The 24,604-nt window shown below is 37.6% G+C and overlaps 1 protein-coding gene across 2 annotated transcripts in view; it reads right to left on the bottom strand.

Moving 5' to 3' along the window:
• Positions 1-24,604, bottom strand: part of alcama (activated leukocyte cell adhesion molecule a) — a 106,757-nt gene that overhangs the window by 26,579 nt on the left and 55,574 nt on the right. For both annotated transcript variants that reach the window (XM_051683712.1, XM_051683713.1), the window contains exons 2-4: positions 5,771-5,877; positions 3,196-3,415; positions 1,763-1,827 (exon numbers count right to left, since the gene is read on the bottom strand). In XM_051683712.1, coding sequence (XP_051539672.1) covers positions 1,763-1,827; positions 3,196-3,415; positions 5,771-5,877 — 392 coding nt within the window. The remainder of the gene's footprint in view (positions 1-1,762; positions 1,828-3,195; positions 3,416-5,770; positions 5,878-24,604) is intronic.

Here is a 24,604-nt window from a genome sequence, read left to right as displayed (position 1 = left end):
TACAAAATCTTATGAATGACTCTTTTATATTATATATTTCTACATTATGTATATTATTTTTGCCACATCTAAATAAAGAATTTCACAGTTTTAACTGTGGATTCTAAATTCTTGCGATTAAATTAACCGTGACATTTTTAATCGCTGGTTAATAGTGAAACCGTATAATCACGGCATCCCTAGTAGCAAGTCTCGATACATGCTCTGCAGCAGCAGCGTAGCAGATCTAGTCCACCAAGACCAATATCCTGTCAATATATCATACCCACATTAACCTGCTAAATCTTTTCGGGAGTTGTCCTAACTGAACTACTTTTTTTAAAGAGTAGCTTTTACTGTATCTTGGGAAGCTACAGTTTCAAAGTAGCTTTCACAACAGTACATCTTATTTACTAACCAACCACAATCTAGTATAACCAGGCACTGTAACGCTGCGTCATGTTTAAAATCATGTCACCAGTAAATTAAACTTATAGATTGTGCTTTAAATATGTATTGTATATCTATATATATCTATGCAGAATTAATGTTGCGCTATTATGGCCCATGGTAAGTAAACTAATTTTAATTGAAAAGACTGTGCACATTTTCACTTGTTTATGATTCATCAAATGATGATCAAATGATGTACTAGAATAGCACTACAACCATCTATATATTTTTCCCCGGCATATTGAGACGTTTCAGGTGTCTGGATCACAATGGTGGAGTGATGCTGTACAGTCCCAGTAAAGTATGCCAGATCGCGGCACTCTGGACCACAAGATCAGGACTGCGGCATGAAAACTGTGTTTAGCACAAACTTTTTGGCACTGTTTGCACCGTTGCTAAAACAGTGCAATACGGCAAATAAATTGGTAGAGAATGGCTCCGACAATGCCATGGTCATGGGTTTGATTCCCAGCTAACACATATACTGTCACAGGCACAATTAATTCTTTGCTAATTTCTCGCTTATTTCCTGTTTCCAGAACGAATCTAAGCTCAGACATTTTGCCAGTCTACATGTTTTCAAGACAAGTAGCTGTTTAGAAATGGGATATTCGGAGGAGGTGTTCTCCCTTCCATCCCCTCCCCCTCTCTTGTTCTAAGAAAGTCTCGGCACTTTGAACACGACAGACCTTGGTGGGTGGCCGCCTAAAAAAACAGCCCATAATGCTGTATAAACAACCCCTGCCTTCCCCACCCCACACGTCTGCCTCAACACTGCTCTAAGATCTCTGCAGCTCTGAACAACATAAAAAAAAAAAAAAAACAAGAAAGTGAGAGAAAATTAAAAACAGCAACCCACAGCTCCATTTACAAACACTGTCACAAGAAGTGCGTGGGAAGCCTTCTATATTCTCAAACCAGTCCTCCCACCTTTCCTCATAAAACAGAATAATATCACAGCTGTCCTGCATTTGAGATTCAAACTCCAGACAACATAAAAGTGGCTGTTTCATGTGGCTGTGTAGCCATAGGAGACAATCGCTTGAGCACTGCCTAAATCAGGTGTGTATGGCCCACAGACGCATTCACTGATGTCCATATCATTAGTACTGTCTCAGAGCTGAAGCTGACTGAGATACCAGCAGGTGAGCGTCAATGTTGAGACTGCTGGAAAGACATGCTGGGTAACAAAAACAAAGACACAGTTTGGTCCTGTACATTGTTAGTACAATTTCTGGTTTATGTACTAGAGAAAACACACTGGCTATGAGACTGAACAGCAGCAGCAGCTCTGGGTCCTAAAGAGCAGTGTTTAAATACAATGACTCACCTTCATCAGTTTGCCGTTTTCAAGTTCTTTGGCTTTGTTTTTGATCACAGGAGCTGATGGTTTCTCTGAAATAATGTGTCAGACTTTGGTTAGAAGAAACAGATCAGTGGTTAAGCTGGGAATAACATGCTACTACCAAATTAATCTTACTATTTTTGCAATAATTAGTATGAATACCGTTCACTGTATGGACATTCATACATCTGTCTGAAAACTGTCAAGAAAATATCCTGGTTCTATTTTACTCCAAAATCAAAAGAGGTAAATAAGATCTGAATATATATGTAGAGTTTATACATATGCTTATAATTGTATAGAAGTACTTATATTAATTCTTCTTTTAAAACCTTTGTATTATTTGAGATGTACAGTAGTTTAAATCGTCACTTTTACAGTCGTTTTAGAGTTTATGCCGTTACATTGTCATGGCAACGAAGTTGTAAAATTGGATAAAACTTTACATAGAAAGGTAAGTAACCAATTTCATCACACTAAAATCTTGTTAACACGCATACTGTTTACGTCTTGTTGCTATACTTTTGAAACAGTGAGTATTACGGATTGGCGTCATTCACTTCCTTTGTAAGTGCCTCACTGTAACCCAGATTTTTGCTTTTTTTTTTTTTTTTAAAGAAAAGGAGGGACGAGTCTAAATAAATTTTTTTGGTAATCAACATTATGCCACAAATGTTGAATGAGCTTAACTTGTTTTGAACCTGAAATTTTCCTTTAAGAGAAAGTGCATATTTTAGGTGCTATTACGGCTAACTACATGACTACCAAGTTTTTCTAATATATTTTTTTTTTTTCAAGATGATAACTGGACGCCAGTTGCTACTTTAAACATGCAATGAAACGAGGCCATTTGGCACCCTAGCAAACTGTTTTTAAACGTTTTTCATTGGATAATGTGTAATGTTTTACATTCTACATTTTCAAAAACTAGTAGGCTAGGCAGAATGCAGTATGTACTGCTCAGTATGTGCATTCCATTCCGAGCTTAGCCATATCTCTCTGATCTATGGGTGGAACATATCAGTGTGCAATATCGATATCATTTCTCTAGTGTCTGTCTCAAACTAGATCAAGGCTATGAGAGCAGATCACAAGCATGTTCTTCTCTCCTAAATTTGACATTCTGCACACCCACTTTCCTATTTTACATTTGATGCTTGTGTTTGGTTTCATCATAGCCATGATGTTAAAGACTAAAGCTAAGTTTGAATTTGCAGACTAAAAGTTTATCTTTAATCTTATCTTTGCTCTTATTTATAAATATTGTCACTGTTCCAATATCTAGTGAGCTGCCTCACTGCATTCTTCCTACATCCTTCTAAGACAGCATGTTAACTGAAATTGAGCCTCATAAGTAACTGATTTGTAACGCTCTACATAGGCTTGTATGCATAGGTGTGCGTGTTGTGCGTACTCACTGTAAACTTTCACTTCCACAGGGTATTCATCCAGGTTGGTTAAAGAAACCACCAAGCAGGTGAAAATTCTTTGATCGGTCAGCGAACCCTGAGTAATCAGCAGGCTGGAGTTGGTGGCAATGCTAACTCTGTTTTTGTAGCCGTCTGTGGCGGACATGATCGCATCATCCTTTTGCACCTGCTTCACAAGCAGATCGCCCGGAGTGCCATCATCTTTCACCTGAATAAGATAACGGGTCAGCAGCACAGTTAGTAAACTGACAAACACAAATTTAGCACCTCTAGAGATTGGATTACTAAATCAATAAAACTGCTTGACGGTAGCTGTATATTGACCAGTGGAGTTCCGTCAGTGGAGGCAAGGGAGTTGGAACAACTAAAGTGATAAAATGTTGTTTCAATTAATTTAGCTACTAACTTAGATGCATATAATGTAAATATATATATATATATATATATATATATATATATATATATATATATATATTTTTTTTTATGTGTGGCAAGTTTTAATCATTGAATGAAAGTCAGAGGAGGTTTACAGCATAACAGCCATTCTCATTAGTAAGCTGACCAATCAAAACTGATTTTCAATTGACAATATCTTTTGTGTCGTTTTCCAATCAGCTTTCAAAATCTCTTCAGTGCATCATATATGCTTGTGGTTAACGAAGGTGAAGACTTCAATTAAAGCCAAAATATCGATGAAACAATCAAAAACAAGTCGAAGGTTGACTGGAAGTGTCATATAGCATAAATTTGCCACAATAAAGGAGCGGAGGTCTTTACACATTGTTAGATATTAGATGGAATGGGGACATTCATTTATAAATGATATATTGGTCATAGTCTATAGATGGCATTGCATAATTTGTTCTGTTCATTTACTATATTGATTGTGTATTTTACTTACTTTGCAGATGTATATTTCTGAAATCCAAAAACTAGATATAGATATTGCACTAAATGAAGAGCCACATGTGTTGCTTAATAATAGTGAATTTTTGAACTCTCAGAAATTTGAGAATTTTAACATTGTTGTTTTCTATTTGAATAAATAAAGGTATATTTCTAGATCTACATTATTTGTACTTCAGACCTTTGTTTTGTTGGACAAGAAAACCAGCTTCATAACATGTGACCCACATTTTCTTTTTGACCACTTAAGGTGGGTAAAATTTAAAAAAAATTTATGGAGCCCCACATCTCTAGGATTGAACCATATAGGACCTTAAAAATAAAAATACAAAAGGAAACTTTGTTTTGAACCAGAATGTAGAAGAATGTAAAAGTGATAGTTCACCCAAAAATGAAAATTCTCTCATGATTTACTCACCCTCTTGGCATCCCAGATGTGCACGAGTTTATTTATTTTGCTGAACACAAATGAAGATTTTTAGAAAATATTTCAGCTCTGTAGGTCCATACAATGCAAGTGAATGGGTGCCAACATTTTGAAGCTCCAAAATCCACAAAGGCATTATAAAAGTAATCCATAAGACTCCAGTGGTTAAATCCATATGTTCAGACACAATATGATAGGTGTGGATGAGAAACAGATCAATATTTAAGTCATATGCACAAAGAATGTGAATCACCAAAAATATAATAATGAGAAAGTGAAACTGAAGGTAAAAGGACTTAAATATTGATCTGTTTCTCACCCACACCTATTATATCACTTCAGAAGATATGGATTTCTTGAGTCTGGAGTTCTTTTATGCTGCCCTTATGTGGATTTTGGAGCTTCAAAATTTTGGCACCCATTCACTCTCATAATTAGGGCCTACAGAACTTAAATATTCTTCTAAAAATCTTCATTTGTGTTCTGCAAAAGAAAGAAATTCATACACATCTGGGATGGCACGAATGTGAGTAAATGATAAGAGAATTTTCATTTTTGCGTGAACTAAACCTTTAAGTTAACTTTAATACTTCTGGAGTCTCACTTTTGGACAAGGGATGTTGAAGTCAATTGATTTTAGTAACAGACCAACCTACCTCTGTGTAAAAATAAAATTATGATGCTGTCACCATTCTAGGGTTATTTTATGTACCTGTAATTTTGCCCCCATATCAGATGAAAATTGTTATTTTGAGCCCCTCTACAAAATAATTGATTACTCAAATATTGATCCATGGTATTTAAAATCCTGGATTATATCATCATTTATGTTACTTTCTCCAGTAAAAAATATAAAAAAAAAAAAAATCAAAAACAGAATTTTGAGCTGGGAACCTCTGATTGAGCTGACATGGATTGACCCTTACATATGAAGTCTTGTTTTAGTTGAAAGGTTTATGCATAAAATGAGAGAAAAAAATATTTGTGGGTTAAGAAAAATTTACTTGTTTTCCCTTTGAATTAAGGTTATTTTTCTTACCCCATTGGCAAATATTGTTTTCTGTTTTTATGCATAAGCCTCACAAAATGTTGATGAATTAGTCTAAAAAACAACCAAAAAGAAAAAAAGAAAGAAAATAATTTTTGCAGTGTGTAGTCCGGCTATCCAGATGGCTAGCAGGGTAGCGTAACGGAGCAGACACTCAGTAGGACAGGAGCAGAAAAACTCACATATTTCCATTTGGTGAAAATAAGGCCATCTGGCTTGTTATTTCCATTGTTGCATGGCACTTCAATGGTCTCACCATACAGACCTATAACTGTCTGTATGCAGCTCCCTAGAAAACACAAGACAAGAACATCCTGTTTTAGATTCCGTGTTGATATCACACAGAGGTGTTGTGAAGCATAGACAGAAATTAGTGTCAAATATGACACACACACATACACAAACATCAGGGCATTATCTCGACTACAAAACAGAGCAACAAGAAATGGGAGTGAGAACAGGGGGCTGAGGTCTTGTTTTGATTATTCCCAAGACATGCATATGTTCTGCATCTTAATTTCAAATTAGATGTGTTCAGACAATGTGAAAACACAGAGACTATCACTTCAACGCAATGCTGCTGTAATGAATTATGTCTATGCTGCAGTTTTTCAAAATTGAATTCATGTAATCTCTCGAGTGGGAAGTGGGTGTATACATCTATGTATAATTGTCTGCATGTGAGCGTGTGCAGTTAGGCAAGGAATGAAAGGACAGATGTGGATGCTGAAGAGTGTCATTTGGAATGATAGACAACATGGCATCAACATTCCATTGCATTCCATTTTTCATTTTTGCTGCTGAGCAATACAAACATCCTACCGTAAATCCAGATAAGCGCTGACAATAAGCAACAGTTTTTCATAATCTAGTGTGCAAAAGGCTTGGCATTGCGACACAATACAGCTGTTTTTTTTTTTATGTGCGCAATAATGGTTTAAAAGGAGTACAAACTTCCTTTTCACAACACTGCACATAAATAAAAAGGTTGTCACTCCGCTTGTGAGCAAGCAGTCCTGTTCTGTACATACAGAGTTTGGTTATTTATAGCAGTGACAACCGCATTCTACAATCAAATTCACTCTGAAAAATAAATCACTAAAAAATTCAGATAGCGCCAACTACGTTTACATAAAATCTGTGTAGTGTGTACAGAACCGAATTGACTCCTGAAAAAAATCAGGTGGTAACAACAGCATTTACATATAATTACTTGTGTATGGTGTGTACATGGCGCCTTTTCGAAAGGGATGCACGATATATCGGTGGCCGATGTATTACTGGCCGACAACCGGGAAAATTAAAAGATTATTATCACTGCTATACCGCAAATATTTTCGCAGATAATTTGTAACCGTTTATTTGCTTGCGGCTGAAATTCACTGACTGCCTGGGGCTTCTTTCCTTCAGGCAGAGATTTGCGCAGCTGAAAGCAACAGTGCACAGGTGCACACACAAAGTAAGTGAGAGCCAAGCTCATGTCGCTCTGTGAGGATTATTTCAATATCTCTGCACCTTGTTATGTTGTTTTGGGGCTGGTTTTAGTCATTTGCTGTAAGTAACGACATGCCATTTCCCTTATTCTGTAATAAACGAAAACGCGATAAAAACACGTATGTATGTTCCTTGGGGGCAATCGTTTTTGCGTATTATTTCATTAAACGTAAACAGAATGTGGGAAAAAGCATATCGTTACTTACAGCCAGAGATTTAGCAGAAACGGGTCACTTCTTTTTAAATGAGTAGGAGAAATTGGAACGCCCAACCAAGAAAATCTAGCGCCCAACGGTCAATGGATGTAGAAAGGAAGTCCCGCCTTACAGGTAAAAGAGCCAATCACCTTTTAGATACAGGCATCGCCTGTCAATCAACTCGCTAACGCGCATGCTCATCAGCTATACAAGATGGGGAAATTGCGTGTTTTAGCGTAATATGAGGTAAAGAAGCACAATTTATGATTCCAATATTACACTATTTTATTGCTGGTTTGAAATATGTTCTTTGATCGTAATCTTGCCCAACCGTTTTTGAGATTTCGGTTTTCTCCCATTCAAGTAGATAGGAGCTGCACTGGCATGACTGGAAATATCCTCCCGAGAGCATTCCAAAGATGGCCGACAATGGACTGGCTTGCTAGAAAGACTTTGTTACAGCACAGCATTGTGATTAAAACAGGTACGAACACAACCTAACACGGTACATTTATCTTGAAGTAATTCTCACAGAGAGACTCAAGATGACTAAAAACACCAGTTTGTGAGTGAAACTAATGTGCTTGTTGTATTTTACTTCAGACTTTGAGTTGAGACTTTTCTAATGTTATGACTCATGACTTTTCGATCTGTATGTTACCTATCCCCACTATGATTATTGTGATCTGGCTGCTAACATAAATATTACACCTTGTACTGTATATACAGAGATTAGGGTTTGTATTGTGTTTTTGTTGTTTAATGTTCATTACATGTAGTTTATAGCCTCATTTTGGTTTAATGCATTATTACGGCTGTTTGAAGTTCATTATTCTCTCTCTGTCAGCGAGTCATCAGGACTACCGTAAGCACTCATGTAAATGGGCACCATACAATTTATGCAAGTGTACAGTCATTTATTTCTCATTCACATCAGCATACATCTGTAATATAGGCACGTTTATATTTTATGTTATATCCGCCAAACCTTAAATAGCAGCAAGTCAAAATTCCAGGCTTTTAAATGACAATTTTTTTTTTTTTTTCAATTGAGAAGATTTTAATGAATTAGCTAACAGTTCCAGGCTAAAGGATTAAAAGTGATAACTTTTTTTAAATATCGGTTATCGGTATCGGCCACAATGAGCTGTGAATTATTGGTTATCAGAATCAGCCCAGAAATGCCATATCGGTTCATCTCTAATTTTCGGTTTAATAAAAATGGCTAGATGTTAACTTAATACGTCTGATTATTCTTTTATTAATAACATCTACCAAATTAGTTAAATAGTTCCCATCCATGTTGCTTGTTCATAGAAATTAATCAATTGCTACGGTTGTGACTATGTCACTATGTCAGTCATTATGGGTTCAAGAGTGACTCCTGTATTCAGTACACACACAAAATGATAATTTAGGTGATTAACTCCCACATTTATATGCAACTGTCATTCCCACATCTTTGTAGTGTGTACCTGGTCTCTATAACATGATTCAAGGAAATGGAAAATGGAATAATTCAAGCCTGATTCTATGATATCTTATTTTCTCGAGCAAAAATTGCTTACTTAAAAGCTTGCAGGGCCCTTTATTAATGCCTAGTGAGGTTGTCATGGAAATGGGGCCCTGTGTTCAGTGGCACGATTGATTTGGTAAAGTAGTATACAGGGTCACAAGGTCAGGGCCGCAGGGACGTCATGGTCCACCCACTTTCATCAGCCCTCTGTCTCCAAGAGAGACTAGTCAAAGAGTGAACAACGAAAGTTCAGAATCTGGTCAAAGCGAAGATGAGAGCTATAGGCAAGTGCTCTTCCATAAATATGCGCTCACACACTCGGCTTTAGCCTCCAGGGCAAATGTTCCCCATTTTTGCAACTTTTCATTGTGATAGAAGTTTTAATATTGACTGAGTGGCTGCACTGCCGAGGATAAAAGCACTGATAAAGAGAAACAACATCACATACTGATGCAGACACACACGAGAATAAAAGTAAGCACTGACATCAATTCAGCAGAAAAGGTCATCTTGAACCACTGAATGCAGGCCCATCTGCAGGGAGAGAATCTCCAATTCGCTAAACCATTTAAGCAAATCTCAGGAAAACTTGCATTACAATCGCAATCAACATACACATGATGGCCAATGTCTTGTTTAAAGAAGCCGTTTACCCAACCTTTTAAATGATGACATAATTTTCATTTTTGGGTGAAATATGCCTTTATGCTTTGCAAACCTTTCTTTGTAGTCGCTTTAACATCAACAGGTTGTGAAAAATGACAAAAGAAAAGAAGACTTGCTAAAAGCTCAAAGCTAATAATAAATGTGGAGGAAGAGTGGAGATCCTGATAGATGAAGAGGACAGGTGTGGAAAGCGCTGTGTACATAAAAGGGGCTAAAAACGTTGAAAGACTGTTGACTTTCAACAGCAGGGCCAGTGATAATATAAAGCACCAGCACATGCATATGTGCTACCTGCATAGGTAAGCAGCACCATGACAACAGCTAATCTGCTGGAAGAAGGAGATGGAGGAAGGCAGAGGGTTTTGTCCATTCCCAAGAGTGCTTTTCACAATTATTTTAAACATAAATGAGTGAACCTTGCAAAATCATGTCTAGGTCATTTTTTTACTAACACCTCCCAAATTATATTTTGTGTGAGGCAGATTAAGCCTATTTTAGGACCATGAATATTTTTGTGCCGGTCACACTATGAAAAGACTAAGAACATTTTTGAACGTTCAATAAATCAATTAAAAAAAATATTGTCCAACTATTTGGTTTTCTGCCTTTTTCACAAGCTTAGTTATCGTATCGACAAAATCCAGTATTGGTTGCCCTCTACTTCAAACCCATACTAAGCCCATAACTAGACAGGCCTAGAATAGAATAGAATGGAATAACATTCAATTAAATAGAATATATTCAAATGTTCGATAATGCATTAAAAAATAAAATCTGAGCTTTTCATTTCCAGAGCATTTTTTATTTATTTATTTTTTGCATGTTTTTTTTTTTTGTTTACTTTCCATGGCATTTTTGCCCCAAAGCCCTGGTTAATTTTCAAACCTGATCATGGTAGCATTTGTTTTTCTGCCTTTTAATTTATGCTGAATAATAATAATAAAAAAACACTGTGTCTGGACAATATGATTGTTATTGCAGAATTACAGTAATGAAAATGAGATTTTTAGTTGTAAGAATTTGTGATTAATGCCAGAAATCTTAAATGGAACAGGCTTCATATATTTGATTGATGTAGAATACAGTTTACTTCTTTTTCCCTTTTAATTTTGGGCCACAATATGACCTGGACATTTGTAAGTGAAAATCACCAAATTTCACAGCCACTCTAAAAACTCACTAAACTAAAACTCACTATGAAATGTGTCAAAGTCTGTTGTTTCTCAGAACAAGACTAATGGAAGTATTCAAATGCTGGAATGTGTCAAAAAGTTTCTCACCATAGTAAGGGGGATGTGATAAAATATGAGCGTTAACAGAGAGCTCCAGAGACCGGAGATCATCCTTCTGCTGAGAGGAACAGAGCGTGTTGATTGAAATCAAACACTATGAACCTGTCCCATCACAATAGTTTCTGAATCTCAAAAATGCCTGCCAACTGGTTGCCACCCTGTTTAAACAGCCCCCAGTGACCAGATCTATCCTACTGCGGAGAGCCTGTGGTAGACAAAACCCAAACCGACGAGGAGAATTTGTTTTCTGTCAGAACTATCAAGCCTCAATGCTGAGCGATTGGAGCTAAAATCAAAACACTCTGCAGGAGAACAGATTTAATCTCTTTTTCCAAAAACATATCTCACTAGAGTTTTGGCCATTCAAAGAGTATCTCTTCAGATGAAGCTTTTCATATGTCACACAATGAATGTTGCAGGGATCAGGGTTGTTTTTTGCACACTAAAACTAAAACGGATGAAAACTATTGATCCAGAGAATTTTCATAAACAAATAAAAAATAAATAAATGCAGAGTTAATGAAAAAATTTAATAAAAACAGTGGTTTTATTTAATTAAAAATGATTAAAAATACATTTAAAAAAATATTGTTTTTTTATCATTATTATTAATTACTAATAAACATTATACTGAAACAATCCATTGTGAAACTAACTAAACTGAAATCTAATCTAATCTGAAAATAGTATTAAAATAAAAACAAATGTGGAGAATCAAAACTATAATAACTTTTGCTGGGACACTTTGTGAAACATGATAGTGTTTGGTCACACTTTGCCCATGTCAAGCACACATAATAACACGCATGCACAAACAACCTCAATACCAACAAGCAGTGCCAATTAAAATAATGTATCCTCTCCAGCCTGTTTTTACTCAAAGAGGATAAACCTTGGCCAGTTCAAGTGCTTTGGGGAGCATCAGTAGAGGGAGAGATGATTCACTGTGGTTGAAGCGCGTTTATTGTACGCACCAACTAACAGCGCCAATATTCACTGAGTATTGTCCTCAGGGTCGACCGGCTTCCACTGTGTAATTTCACAGCAGCTTTACCCTTATTTCCAGCAATATTATTCAGATGTGTTGTTCTCTTTTCTTTTGTTAAAAGAGATATGCACAAATTAATTAAGTTTTCATTCTCATGGCATACAAGCAGACGTTTTGCTTTAGCTCGAGGAGGTCTATAATACCTGGAGAAGAAAGTTATCGTTAGCATTTCCATTCATGTCAATGACAAAGAAAGAATTGCATTGAGCCAGTGTTTACACTTTATGGGGGAATTAACCTACAAATGGCTTATACTTATTGTTGCATATTAAGCTGGGATATCATTGGAGACAGTATTTCATTAAGTCAGAATACATTGAATTGTCATCAATGGAGAACTATGCTTTTTGCCCACAGAAGGGTGTAGTTAAAGCATCTACCAGCAGAGGCTAACTAGGCCCATTTTAACCAGCCAAACCTTCACCCTTTTACACTAACAGCTAATTTCACACTTCATATGCCAACAAACACTATTAGAGCTGGTGCAAGGCTCATTTCAGATTGCTGATTTCATCACTACAAGAGACTGGAACACCCCGCTCTTTCCTGCTCCTCCAAATCAGCTCCATGGTTTCAGCAACCCCTTGTGGAGAACAGCAATGCCAGGAGAGGGAGGTAAAAGAAGCAGCACTGGGGAAATCAATGCATTCTCTGCTTCACTCTGCAGCCTGCGATTCATCAAACGGCACCCGCCGTGCCCATGATCAAACCCAAACATATTAACCGCTAAACATAAGAGCAGGTTGAAGGAGCTTCTCGCAAGCAATGAGTGTTTATCTTACTCTGCTTGCTCTCAAACAGACTGCCGAAACCGCCACATAACTTCAGCATTCTCCTTCATTTAAAAACCTGCTGGGCTTAATGCCACCTTGAGCAAATCCTGATTCAACTCGAGAGTTCCATCATTCTCTGCCAATTGTCTGAATGCTTGACATCAGATGGGGTTCTAGAACTTGAGTCAACATAAAATCAAAATGGGAACCTTTTACTTTCTTAATACTCATTTCTGGTCTTATTGCCAGTGTTCAGCGCCTTTTGACTAATGAATTTCAATTATATTTCCAATTACTTTTCCAGTCTTTCATAATTACTAACTAGAAAAGTAGTTTTAAAAATCACTTAGTAGAGATTGCATGGTAAAACTTTACATTAAGGTTGTGTTTGTTAACATTTATGAACTAAATTTTTTACATGGAATAATAATAATAAAAATATATGATGGCACTTTGTAAACTTGTTTAATGTTACTTTAAACATATAATATTTTTTTAAAGTTGTATACAAATAGAACCTTACTGTAAAGTGTTACCAATTGCAATCTCAAAAAAACATTTAAATATGTATATATTTTTTAAATTTAAAATGGATATATTGAAAAATTTATATTGAAATGTTCATGACTCTTCCATGACATACTGAGAGTTTATTGAATTCCATTACTTTTTTTGCAGGCCTGGAAATCAAAATGTCTAAATTCCCTGATATTTCCAGGTTTTACTTTTCTGCTGACATCATGTAGGCCATGCAGGCTATTGGATACTGACCAATATCCAAATATTAATTAGAGGCAATTGATTACAGTCAAATATTACTTGATATTAAAATGTAAATGTTATTGCATTCAGGTCTGCCTCCATGGTATAGTATGGAATTTCCAATGGATAAATTCCATTCCATCCAAGATGGATGAAATCCTGTTTGACCAGAAATATGTCATATTATGGAAGTAAATGGGTTGTGAATGCCATTTAACATTGACTTCACAGTGGATTTGTTGGAGAACCATGTTAACTTCAAGCTGGCCAAAGATCAGAGCCCACTAAACCGGTCATGCTTAAGCGCACCTGACTTTGGCATCCACCACCTTTCCGGAACTCAATAATAGAGCAGGCTCCCAAACAACACAAACTCACCTAAATACAGCTGTACAGTTGTGCTCAAAAGTTTGCATACCCTGGCAGAAATTGTGAAAATCTGGCATTGATTTTGAAAATATGACTGATCATGCAAAAAAACTTTTATCTAAGGATAGTGATCATATGAAGCCATTTATCATCACACAGTTGTTTGGCTCCTTTTTAAATCATAATGATAACAGAAATCACCCAAATGGCCCTGATCAAAAGTTTACATACCCTTGAATGTTTGGCCTTGTTACAGACACACAAGGTGACACACACAGGTTTAAATGGCAATTAAAGGTTAATTTCCCACACCTGTGGCTTTTTAAATTGCAATTAGTGTCTGTGTATAAATAGTCAATGAGTTTGTTAGCTCTCACGTGGATGCACTGAGCAGGCTAGATACTGAGCCATGGGGAGCAGAAAAGAACTGTCAAAAGACCTGCGTGACAAGATAATGGAAATGTATAAAGATGGAAAAGGATATAAAAAGATATCCAAAGCCTTGGAAATGCCAGTCAGTACTGTTCAATCACTTATTAAGAAGTGGAAAATTCTGGGATCTCTTAATACCAAGCCATGGTCAGGTAGACCAAGAAAGATTTCAGCCACAACTGCCAGAAGAATTGTTCGTGATACAAAGAAAAACCCACAGATAACTTAAGGAGAAATACATGCTGCTCTGGAAAAAGACAGTGTGGTAGTTTCAAGGAGCACAATACGACGATACTTGAACAGAAATGAGCTGCATGGTCGAGTTGTCAGAAAGAAGCCTTTACTGCACCAATGCCACAAAAAAGCCTGGTTACAATATGCCCGAAAACACCTTGACACACCTCGCAGCTTCTGGCACACTGTAATTTGGAGTGACGAGTCCAAAATAGAGCTTTATGGTCACAACCATAAGCGCTATGTTTGGAGAGGGGTCAACAAGGCCTATAGTGAAAAGAATGCCATCCCCACTGTAAAGCATGGTGGTGGCTCACTGATGTTTTGGGGGGGTGTGAGCTCTACAGGCATGAGGAATCTTGTGAAAATTGATGGCAAGATGAATGCAGCATGTTATCAAAAAATACTGGCAGACAATTTGCATTCTTCTGCATGAAAGCACAAGGCCAAGATGACCCTCCAGTGGTTACAGCAGAAAAAGGTGAAGGTTCTGGAGTGGCCATCACAGTCTCCTGACCTTAATATCATCGAGCCACTCTGGGGAGATCTCAAATGTGCGGTTCATGCAAGATGACCAAAGATTTTACATGACCTGGAGGCATTTTGCCAAGACGAATGGGCAGCTATACCACCTGCAAGAATTCGGGGCCTTGTAGACAACTATTACAAAAGACTGCATGCTGTCATTGATGCTAAAGGGGGCAATACACAGTATTAAGAACTAAGGGTATGTAGACTTTTGAACAGGGGTCATTTCATTTTTTTCTTTGTTGCCATGTTTTGTTTTATGATTGTGCCATTCTGTTATAACCTACAGTTAAATATGAATCCCATAAGAAATAAAAGAAATGTGTTTTGCCTGCTCACTCATGTTTTCTTTAAAAATGGTACATATATTACCAGTTCTCTAAGGGTATGCAAACTTTTGAGCACAAATGTATGAGCTGTAAAATACAAATCGAAATTCATCTGGAAGCATTGACCTGAAATAGTATGCCTCCACCTGTGGGAGAATGTACAATACGTACTGTAAAACACTGCTGAATTAACACTTTTTTGATGATTAATTCTGACTTATGGTCATTTGACCAGAAGGAGCCTCTGCAATGTAGTAGGTATTGTACACTACAATACTGCCAACCTATTCTTGCATACTTGGAATGGATCCTCCACAGGTTTAAAGTAGGGATGGTTCACAATGGTTGACTAGTTGACTAGTCATTGACTAGCTAATAGACAGTTTGCATGGTAAAAAGTTCAGACAGATGTCCTAGGCTACTACAATCTCAAAGGGCTGTTTTCAGCATCCCGCTGTTGTGTTTTTATGACAAGCTTAAAATAGACAAACTTTCAAAAATGTGTCTGGAAACCTCTGCATTCTATTCCATTCCCTTGTGCTCTATCTAGCTTTATTATACAGCCTTTCCTTGAGACTGATTAGCCGACATCCTTAAAGCACCCAACCAGCTAGTTGATTTTGAAAATACATAGTTTTGCAAATCAATAGCTGTTAGAAATGTCCTCGCTGACTTCTTCAGGCCAAGTTCAGATATTGATATATCAAGGCAGCTTTTGTGTTTAAGCTAATAGTATTGTGTTTACTTAAGGCATCCCGGGGAAGCATTTTCAGCAGTTCCTATAAAAACGAGTGCTATTGTGGGTCTTTGCTGCCAGCCTTGGACTCTAATTGATTTAAGGTCTGTCTAATTAAAGTAAAGTGAATGAAATGTATCCAGACCAGTGATTTGATGGAATTAATGAAGCCCCGACTAAAGCCAGTAATTGGTTGGAATTCCATTAGATGTGGATTCCCTTAGATGCAATGGCTAGTGCAAACATGCAGGGCACACGCTTTTGTACAGAATCACACAGCATAGCTACAGAATATTGACTCTCTGTTGGCTCAGATAATACCTGTATCCACACAGTCTTAATCTTCCTCATGCCTGAGTTTGCAACGTTGTGCACTTAGTGGGAACACCACACGATGTACACCCACACACACACACATATGGAAAAAAAGTTGAAGTGGCGCACAGAGGCTAGAGGACACCAACAATAAAGATAAACTATACTTGTCTACCTGTTTCCTCCAGCATCTTCACAAGGTCCTTTGCTGTTGTTCTGGGATTGATTTGCACTTTTCACACCAAACTACGTTCATCTCTAGGAGACAGAATGCGTCTCCTTCCTGAGCAGTATGATGGCCGCGTGGTCCCATGGTGTACTATTGTTTGTACAGATGAACGTGTTACCTTCAGGCATTTGGAAATTGCTCCCAATGATGAACCAGACTTGTGGAAGTCCCAAAAAAAAGTTCTGAGGTCTTTGCTGATTAATTTTGATTTTCTCATGATGTCAAGCAAAGAGGCACTGAGTTTGAAGGTAGGCCTAAAATACATCCACAGGTACACCTCCTGTCAGAAGCTAATTGTCTAATTGTCTAAAGGCTTGACATCATTTTCTGGAATTTTCCAAGCTGCTTGAAGGCACAGTTAACTTAGTGTATGTAAACTTCTGACCCACAGAATTGTGATATAGTCAATTAAAAGTGAAACAATCTGTCTGTAAACAATTGTTGGAAAAATAACTAATGTCATGCACAAAGTCGAAATCCTAAACGACTTGCCAAAACTATAGTTTGCTAATATTAAATTTGTGGAGTGGTTAAAAAATTAGTTTGAATGAATTCAGCCTTAGTGTATGTAAACTTCTGACTTCAACTGTATGTACAGGTGCATCTTAATAAATTAGAATGTTGTGGAAAAGTTAATTTATTTCAGTAATTCAACTCAAATTGTGAAACTCGTATATTAAATAAATTCAATGCACACAGACTGAAGTAGTTTAAGTCTTTGGTTCTTTTAATTGTGATGATTTTGGCTCACATTTAACAAAAACCCACCAATTCACTATCTCAAAAAATTAGAATATGGTGACATGCCAATCAGCTAATCAACTCAAAACACCTGCAAAGGTTTCCTGAGCCTTCAAAATGGTCTCTCAGTTTGGTTCACTAGGCTACACAATCATGGGGAAGACTGCTGATCTGACAGTTGTCCAGAAGACAATCATTGACACTCTTCACAAGGAGGGTAAGCCACAAACATTCATTGCCAAAGAAGCTGGCTGTTCACAGAGTGCTGTATCCAAGCATGTTAACAGAAAGTTGAGTGGAAGGAAAAAGTGTGGAAGAAAAAGATGCACAACCAACCGAGAGAACCGCAGCCTTATGATTGTCAAGCAAAATCGATTCAAGAATTTGGGTGAACTTCACAAGGAATGGACTGAGGCTGGGGTCAAGGCATCAAGAGCCACCACACACAGACGTGTCAAGGAATTTGGCTACAGTTGTCGTATTCCTCTTGTTAAGCCACTCCTGAACCACAGACAACGTCAGAGGCGTCTTACCTGGGCTAAGGAGAAGAAGAACTGGACTGTTGCCCAGTGGTCCAAAGTCCTCTTTTCAGATGAGAGCACGTTTTGTATTTCATTTGGAAACCAAGGTCCTAGAGTCTGGAGGAAGGGTGGAGAAGCTCATAGCCCAAGTTGCTTGAAGTCCAGTGTTAAGTTTCCACAGTCTGTGATGATTTGGGGTGCAATGTCATCTGCTGGTGTTGGTCCATTGTGTTTTTTGAAAAGCAAAGTCACTGCACCCGTTTACCAAGACATTTTGGAGCACTTCATGCTTCCTTCTGCTGACCAGCTTTTTAAAGATGCTGATTTCATTTTCCAGCAGGATTTGGCACCTGCCCACACTGCCAAAAACACCAAAAGTTGGTTAAATGACCATGGTGTTGGTGTGCTTGACTGGCCAGCAAACTCACCAGACCTGAACCCCATAGAGAATCTATGGGGTATTGTCAAGAGGAAAATGAGAAACAAGAGACCAAAAAATGCAGATGAGCTGAAGGCCACTGTCAAAGAAACCTGGGCTTCCATACCACCTCGGCAGTGCCACAAACTGATCACCTCCATGCCACGCCAAATTGAGGCAGTAATTAAAGCAAAAGGAGCCCCTACCAAGTATTGAGTACATATACAGTAAATGAACATACTTTCCAGACGACCAACAATTCACTAAAAATGTTTTTTTTTATTGGTCTTATGATGTATTCTAATTTTTTGAGATAGTGAATTGGTGGGTTTTTGTTAAATGTGAGCCAGAATCATCACAATTAAAAGAACCAAAGACTTAAACTACTTCAGTCGGTGTGCATTGAATTTATTTAATACACGAGTTTCACAATTTGAGTTGAATTACTGAAATAAATGAACTTTTCCACGACATTCTAATTTACTGAGATGCACCTGTATATATATATATATATACACACACACACACACACACATATACATATACATGCACTGTAATATACATATTTCTAGGTCTGACACTTGTATTGGTTTAAGCACAAACATCGGCAATAAAGACAAAGGCCACTGCGTATAATCCAATAATATAGCTGTTTTATACAGTATAATCAATTTCAACTGATATAAATACAACTTTCGATTTAAAATACAGCTTGAAAATGTTTAATATGATAAGAGAGAGAAGCGGAGTGTGGATATATGCCTGCAGAGCTCAGTGATTTGAATGAAAATATAGTAATTAACATCAGTGTGCTCCTAAAGTTACATTAAGTGAAAGTGGAGGCATATTACAACACATGCAAAGATGCAGCAAGAGAAGGCAAGAGAGAATGAGATCCACAATCCTCAGCTTTGACCCACAGCACACATAATTATATTATTACCCTCCCCTCATCACAAACAGCCTCCACAGCCAAACATACCAAAAGTACAGCTAACCCAACTACTCTTCTAGAAGAAATATGACAATTCGAGTACTTCGGCAAAAGTTTGCGACTGAGAATTCTATGCCGATGGCGCAGTGAACCTAATCTAGCACCGAAGGGCCTCTGTGCACCAGCGCTAATAAAACACGCAGTGTTTGCATTGGCAAGGTTCTTTCATCTCTCCTAATGCAAGTCTGTTCATTTTCTAAATCAAATATTACTGCCTGCCCAGAGCCATGTATCCACATGAGAACGATGGAGGCATTAGCGGAAAGAACAAAACTCTGAAAATGTCCCAAATCTGTGTTTTTCCAAACAGGTAAATATCATCCACATCTGAATTGCACAGAAATGGTAGGTCTTTGTAATTGGATCTTCTCTGCACATCTAGATACTTTTTTTAAGCTACTGATTATTTTAAAACTGACTTGCCTCCTCTTGGGTGTACCCCAAAAAAGGATCTGTCTTTCTCACTTTCTCTGTCTAGTGACAACAATGAGTTTTTTAAAGGCCAATACTGATATCTAGAGAGCAGGGTGGCCGATGGCTGATAATTTTTTTTATTTTTTTTGGTAACTTTAGTAACTGACACAAGCTGAATGATAAATTCTTTTAGGGGCTGTTCACTAAAGGAAGCTAGATGCCGTGCAACCAACAGGCTACAATTGAACGCAGGTGTCTCAAGAAATGCTTTTAAAAGTTGACATTCTTTTTAACCTGACACGCCATCTAAAAAAACCCCCACAAAACAGTCCAGCACTAGACACAGAAAAAAACAGCAAGATGGCTTTTAGTCCATAGAATGTTGGTCTGAGATCATCTATATGCTAGTGTGCTCCTTATAGTTAACAAAATTGGCAGATATATGCATTTAGCATTTACTTTTAACAGATAAATTCACTTAACATTTACAGTCGCTCTCTTCCTGCAAAAAAACAACAAAAATATTGAGGACTCATCTTGCATTACAAATGTCTGTCCAATCAAAAGCTCTCCACATGGGAATGCCACACTCCCAATACCACCTGCCTCCAACTACCAATGAGCAAGTAGCAGATCATGGTTCATGGCTGTCGTTCTGTAACTTACACCAGTTGGCTTGTCTAAGAGTCACTCCCTTCAGTAAGTCCCGAAAAAATGTCCAGTTGCAACAGAAAACACGTCAACACAGGAAAGAAAACTGCTCCCGTAAAGTGATTTCATGGGGTCAGCTGATTAATCAGTTTGGGTGATATATCTGTCTTGCTGAGTGTTCAAGTGTCCAACATCTGCATTATTCACAGCACCTTACAGAGTCTCAGTGGATGCAGTGGAGCGAACCCTATTGAATTCTGATCACGAAAGAAATTTGTCATCTGTAAAATTCCACCCTGCCATCTGTTTCGGCAGTAAGTGCTAGTTTGTCCAGTTTAATTGAAGGATTTGTCCGGTGCATCTGCACCCCCCTAAAAAACAGCAAATGGCCAAATCAGTCACCCATACATCTGCTTGCTGTTCACCCATATAGCAGTAAAATGGAAAACAAAGCACATACTGTAATCACTACTTCAATGAGAAAGACCTTATTCCCCACTATTTTGTTAAGCTAGCCATTATTCGATCTTTCAAATGGCATTAAGCTGCGGTGCTTTTTGCTGTCAACAGCACATTATCAGCGGCGGTCATGCATAGAGCGGCTGGTGGAGTTGTGTCAGGAGAGTGTTAGCATTAGATAGGCGTGGATGTAATCATTTCTCTGATGGGTGACAGCAATTACAGTGAAGGGAAAGAGCATTGTCAGAGGTGCTGTTTGTTCAACTCCCTTTACTCGCTCATTCTTTCTCTATTTTCTTTCTGTGTCCGTACTTGAACTGGGATCTGTTGGCTTCCAGGAGACTGCAGAAGAGCAGCCGATATGCTAGGAACTGGGACTCTCTCACGACAAATTAGCAATATGACATTAGCTACCAAGATGATTTGTTCTGGAGATTTGGAAAATGTTTCAATAACCAAATAGAGATCGACTGATATATCGGTTTTGCAGATTATTCTGTACCGATAGCTACCTTTGGAACTCTTGGCTTTTGATGAAATTATGGTTGGTTGCACAGTAAAAGGCATGTGGGATATATTCAATTTGGACTCTTTTAGCCTCTATGTCTGTGCCCGTAACAGTAAGAAAAGTTCTTAGAAAGAAAACACATTTAAAAAAATTATTTTAAAAACTCACTCGATTAATCGGTTATCGTCTTTTTCTATCACCTTAGTTATCGGTATCGACAAGATGCAATATCAGGTGACCTCTGTGGCCAAATATAACCAAAATAAGTGTGCAGTCAGTAAAGATAAGAATTGTAAGGAATCTTACGTATGATTCAGATACTATAACAATTCTATAACAATTTTAACAACAGTTCTTAAAGTACTTTTACAGAAGCCCCAAATAATTAATCATAACTACTGTGTATTATACCATATAGCTTCTAATATTTATGGCAACATGTAGATTTTTTTCATATCATTTATTTCAATAAATCTCTGAATATGTATCTTTAATAAATTGCTATATGAACAACCACTCAGCAATAATGAAGTCTTACAAACTTTAAGTAAACATAACACAGTAATGGTTCTTGGTTTGTTTCTAGTCAGATATAATGCAGTACAGAGTGTGAGTGAGATTAATTCAATATCCACTCCAACCGATTCAGTGAGTGAGTAAGCCGTTTGAGAAAGATGAATTTGAGACTCATTTGTGCATCATTAAAACAAGAGTCATTAATAAAGAACCTGCTCATAAGAGTCATTACTTCACCAATCAGACTATACTAGTTGCGCTGTATGATTGTTGTTGCTTGAGTATAACGAAGACAATGCAACAGAAAGATGTGTTGTCTATTTATTTTTCTCATTGGAAGTCTGTTGTAAAATTAGAAGATCTTTGGTTTCCAAAAGACATAAATGTGTATCCCTAAGATCACAGAGTTCTGCTTTCCAACAAAAATCTGAGCAAATAGCTCATACTTGTTCTGTGACTTCAAACTGAAAAACGAGCACATATTTGAGAAGTGGTACCAAGCAAAGCTCTGGTCATGATCAGGGCCAATATTCTGGAACCAGAAGATATGTGTTTGATTATGTTCCAATACATTTCCACCCCCTTAAGAGTAGAATCGACTACTGCATAGTGCCTCTGTGTACTGTTTTCATTAAGACGTATAGAGAAACACGCCTGCAGGATAAGAGCAAGCTGCGATAATTGGCCTATCTCTACGAATAGCAAAAGACGCCAGAGAATACCGTTAATGACATTCGCTGAGCAGGAACATTGCCTACAGTGGTCTAATAAACACCATTTACAACAACTTCATCCTGCACTGACAACAGGAAATCTGCTTTGGCAAGCTGGCGTCCACACTATTAACTTGCTTCTTCTACAAGCCTTCCATTAGCCTAAAAACCATCATGCTGTCAACATAATATCTCTCGTTTCTGACTAGGCATATGAAAAAATAATGAGAGAAGTAGGGTGAGAGATTAAGGCTCTGATGGGCTTCCTGTGGATGGAGACACTCTAATGGCATTGTACAACAAGGCACTAAAAGATTTCACATCAATCACGGTGTGTCTGAACATGGGGTGGAAAGCAAGTGATCGGTTATTGAGCTGATCTTGAGAAGTTTGGAGACCGCAGTCTAGCCACGCCCAACCGCAGACTCAGTTGGCTCAGCCACAATTCTGCCCACAGTCTATTCCCTGACTGGTGCGAGTTGTGCACAAAAATGGCAAGCCCTGGCTGAAATCACCAGTTCCAGTCTGCCAGTTTTTTTGAAAGATCTTCAGTTCTGTTTGAGGCATTTAGTACAGGGTTCCCACCCTTTTTGACCAACTTTATCATGGCCTTTCCACACATTTTTGGTTACTGAAAACATATTTTTAAAAATCATTTTGATTCAGACCAATTCACTAATTAATCACTCAGAATGATTTGTAAGCCGTTTTGACCAATCAATGACCCAAAAGAACGATTCTCTCACATATCGGACATCGCTATGGCTTGCAGCAAGTTTTAATGGGCCGCTTGAGCTTCATCAAACTCATTTTCTCATCCTTCTGTACCATTTTCAACTGTTTTTCTATGTAAACATGCACAAGAGACAGACATTTTTGACCATTGCTCAACGTCTCACTGTTTCAGCGTTTCGCACAGGATAACGCGTCAACATAAAAAGAACTTGTCGAGACACCTGTGTTCTGTTCTAGAATGTGTTTGGATTGCAATATCTAGCTGATGAGATACAGTATTTTTAGAGCAGAAGAAAACTCGAAAAATGTACATTTACTCTAGAAATTTCCATGGCTTTTCATATTACTTTTTAGGATTTACAAATTTCCATGACTTTAACAGTCTTGGAAAATCACAATTTTAAAATTCCTTGATATTTCCAGGTTTTCTATGACTGTGGGAACCCTGTTAGTAGCAAGTAAACTAGATATCCACAAGCAGAACTCACGTTTTCTGATATTTTTGCATTTGCAGGGCAGTTTTGTTGTACCTATTTCAGATAAATCCATCCCAAAATGGAACGTAAATACAAATTCAATTTGGTGCGTTGCTTTACATGCCAGTCAGACGGTCTCTTCCAGTACAAGTCCCCATTTACACCTGGTATATACTGTAATGTAGATGCATTTAGGGCGATCTGTCTGAAACAGGATGACACTAAAGACAGGTGTAGACAAGGTCCAAAACATTTTGAGATTTGTCTAGTTCAACCACATTTGGAAGTGGTTGAAAGTTGTCGAAAATACATGTGACCACATTGGGTTCACATGTATTTTTTGTATTTTTGTAAACGCTAATTTGTTCGAATGGATGCGATCAACAGGGAAGCTCCGCCCACACACCTGTCAAAAAAACAACTACACTAAAACATCATGCACTTTTGAAAGGAAATAATAGTCCGACAAAACTTTAGATATTCATGATGAAAAACAGATGAGAAACAGTGCTTTTTACTTTTTTGAGCTTTATCATGCAGCACTTCAGTGACGTAGTGATAAAAATTTGTAGTCATGAAAATAGAGACCCTCCCCTCGAAATCCAAACACAAAAGTTAAAAAAGACGAATATTACGACCAGGTGTAAATATGGATGTGTCTCGCCTGACTACTTAATACCAAACATCTTAATACCAATTGTAAACAGGTATTACGTTTTCTTGGTCAAAATAAGTTGCAATTGAGAACAAGACTTTATGCCGCAAGTTGGACTAGACCACACCAGAAGCAAGAACAACCTCCAGTCCCTCACAATGCAAATGCGAACAGAGGATCAATGCTCCTTGCCCACTCAATGTGGTCCCTAGTGCTGTTAACAAGCAAGAAGTAATTGATTAAGACAGCTAGCACACGCAGAGTAATGAACCACACAAACACACACAGACGCATC

This window comes from Myxocyprinus asiaticus, chromosome 42 (genome assembly GCF_019703515.2).
Source record: "Myxocyprinus asiaticus isolate MX2 ecotype Aquarium Trade chromosome 42, UBuf_Myxa_2, whole genome shotgun sequence".
Lineage (NCBI taxonomy): Eukaryota > Metazoa > Chordata > Actinopteri > Cypriniformes > Catostomidae > Myxocyprinus > Myxocyprinus asiaticus.
Note: the sequence above shows the minus strand (reverse complement) of the source record. Positions and strands in the feature narration are given on the sequence as shown.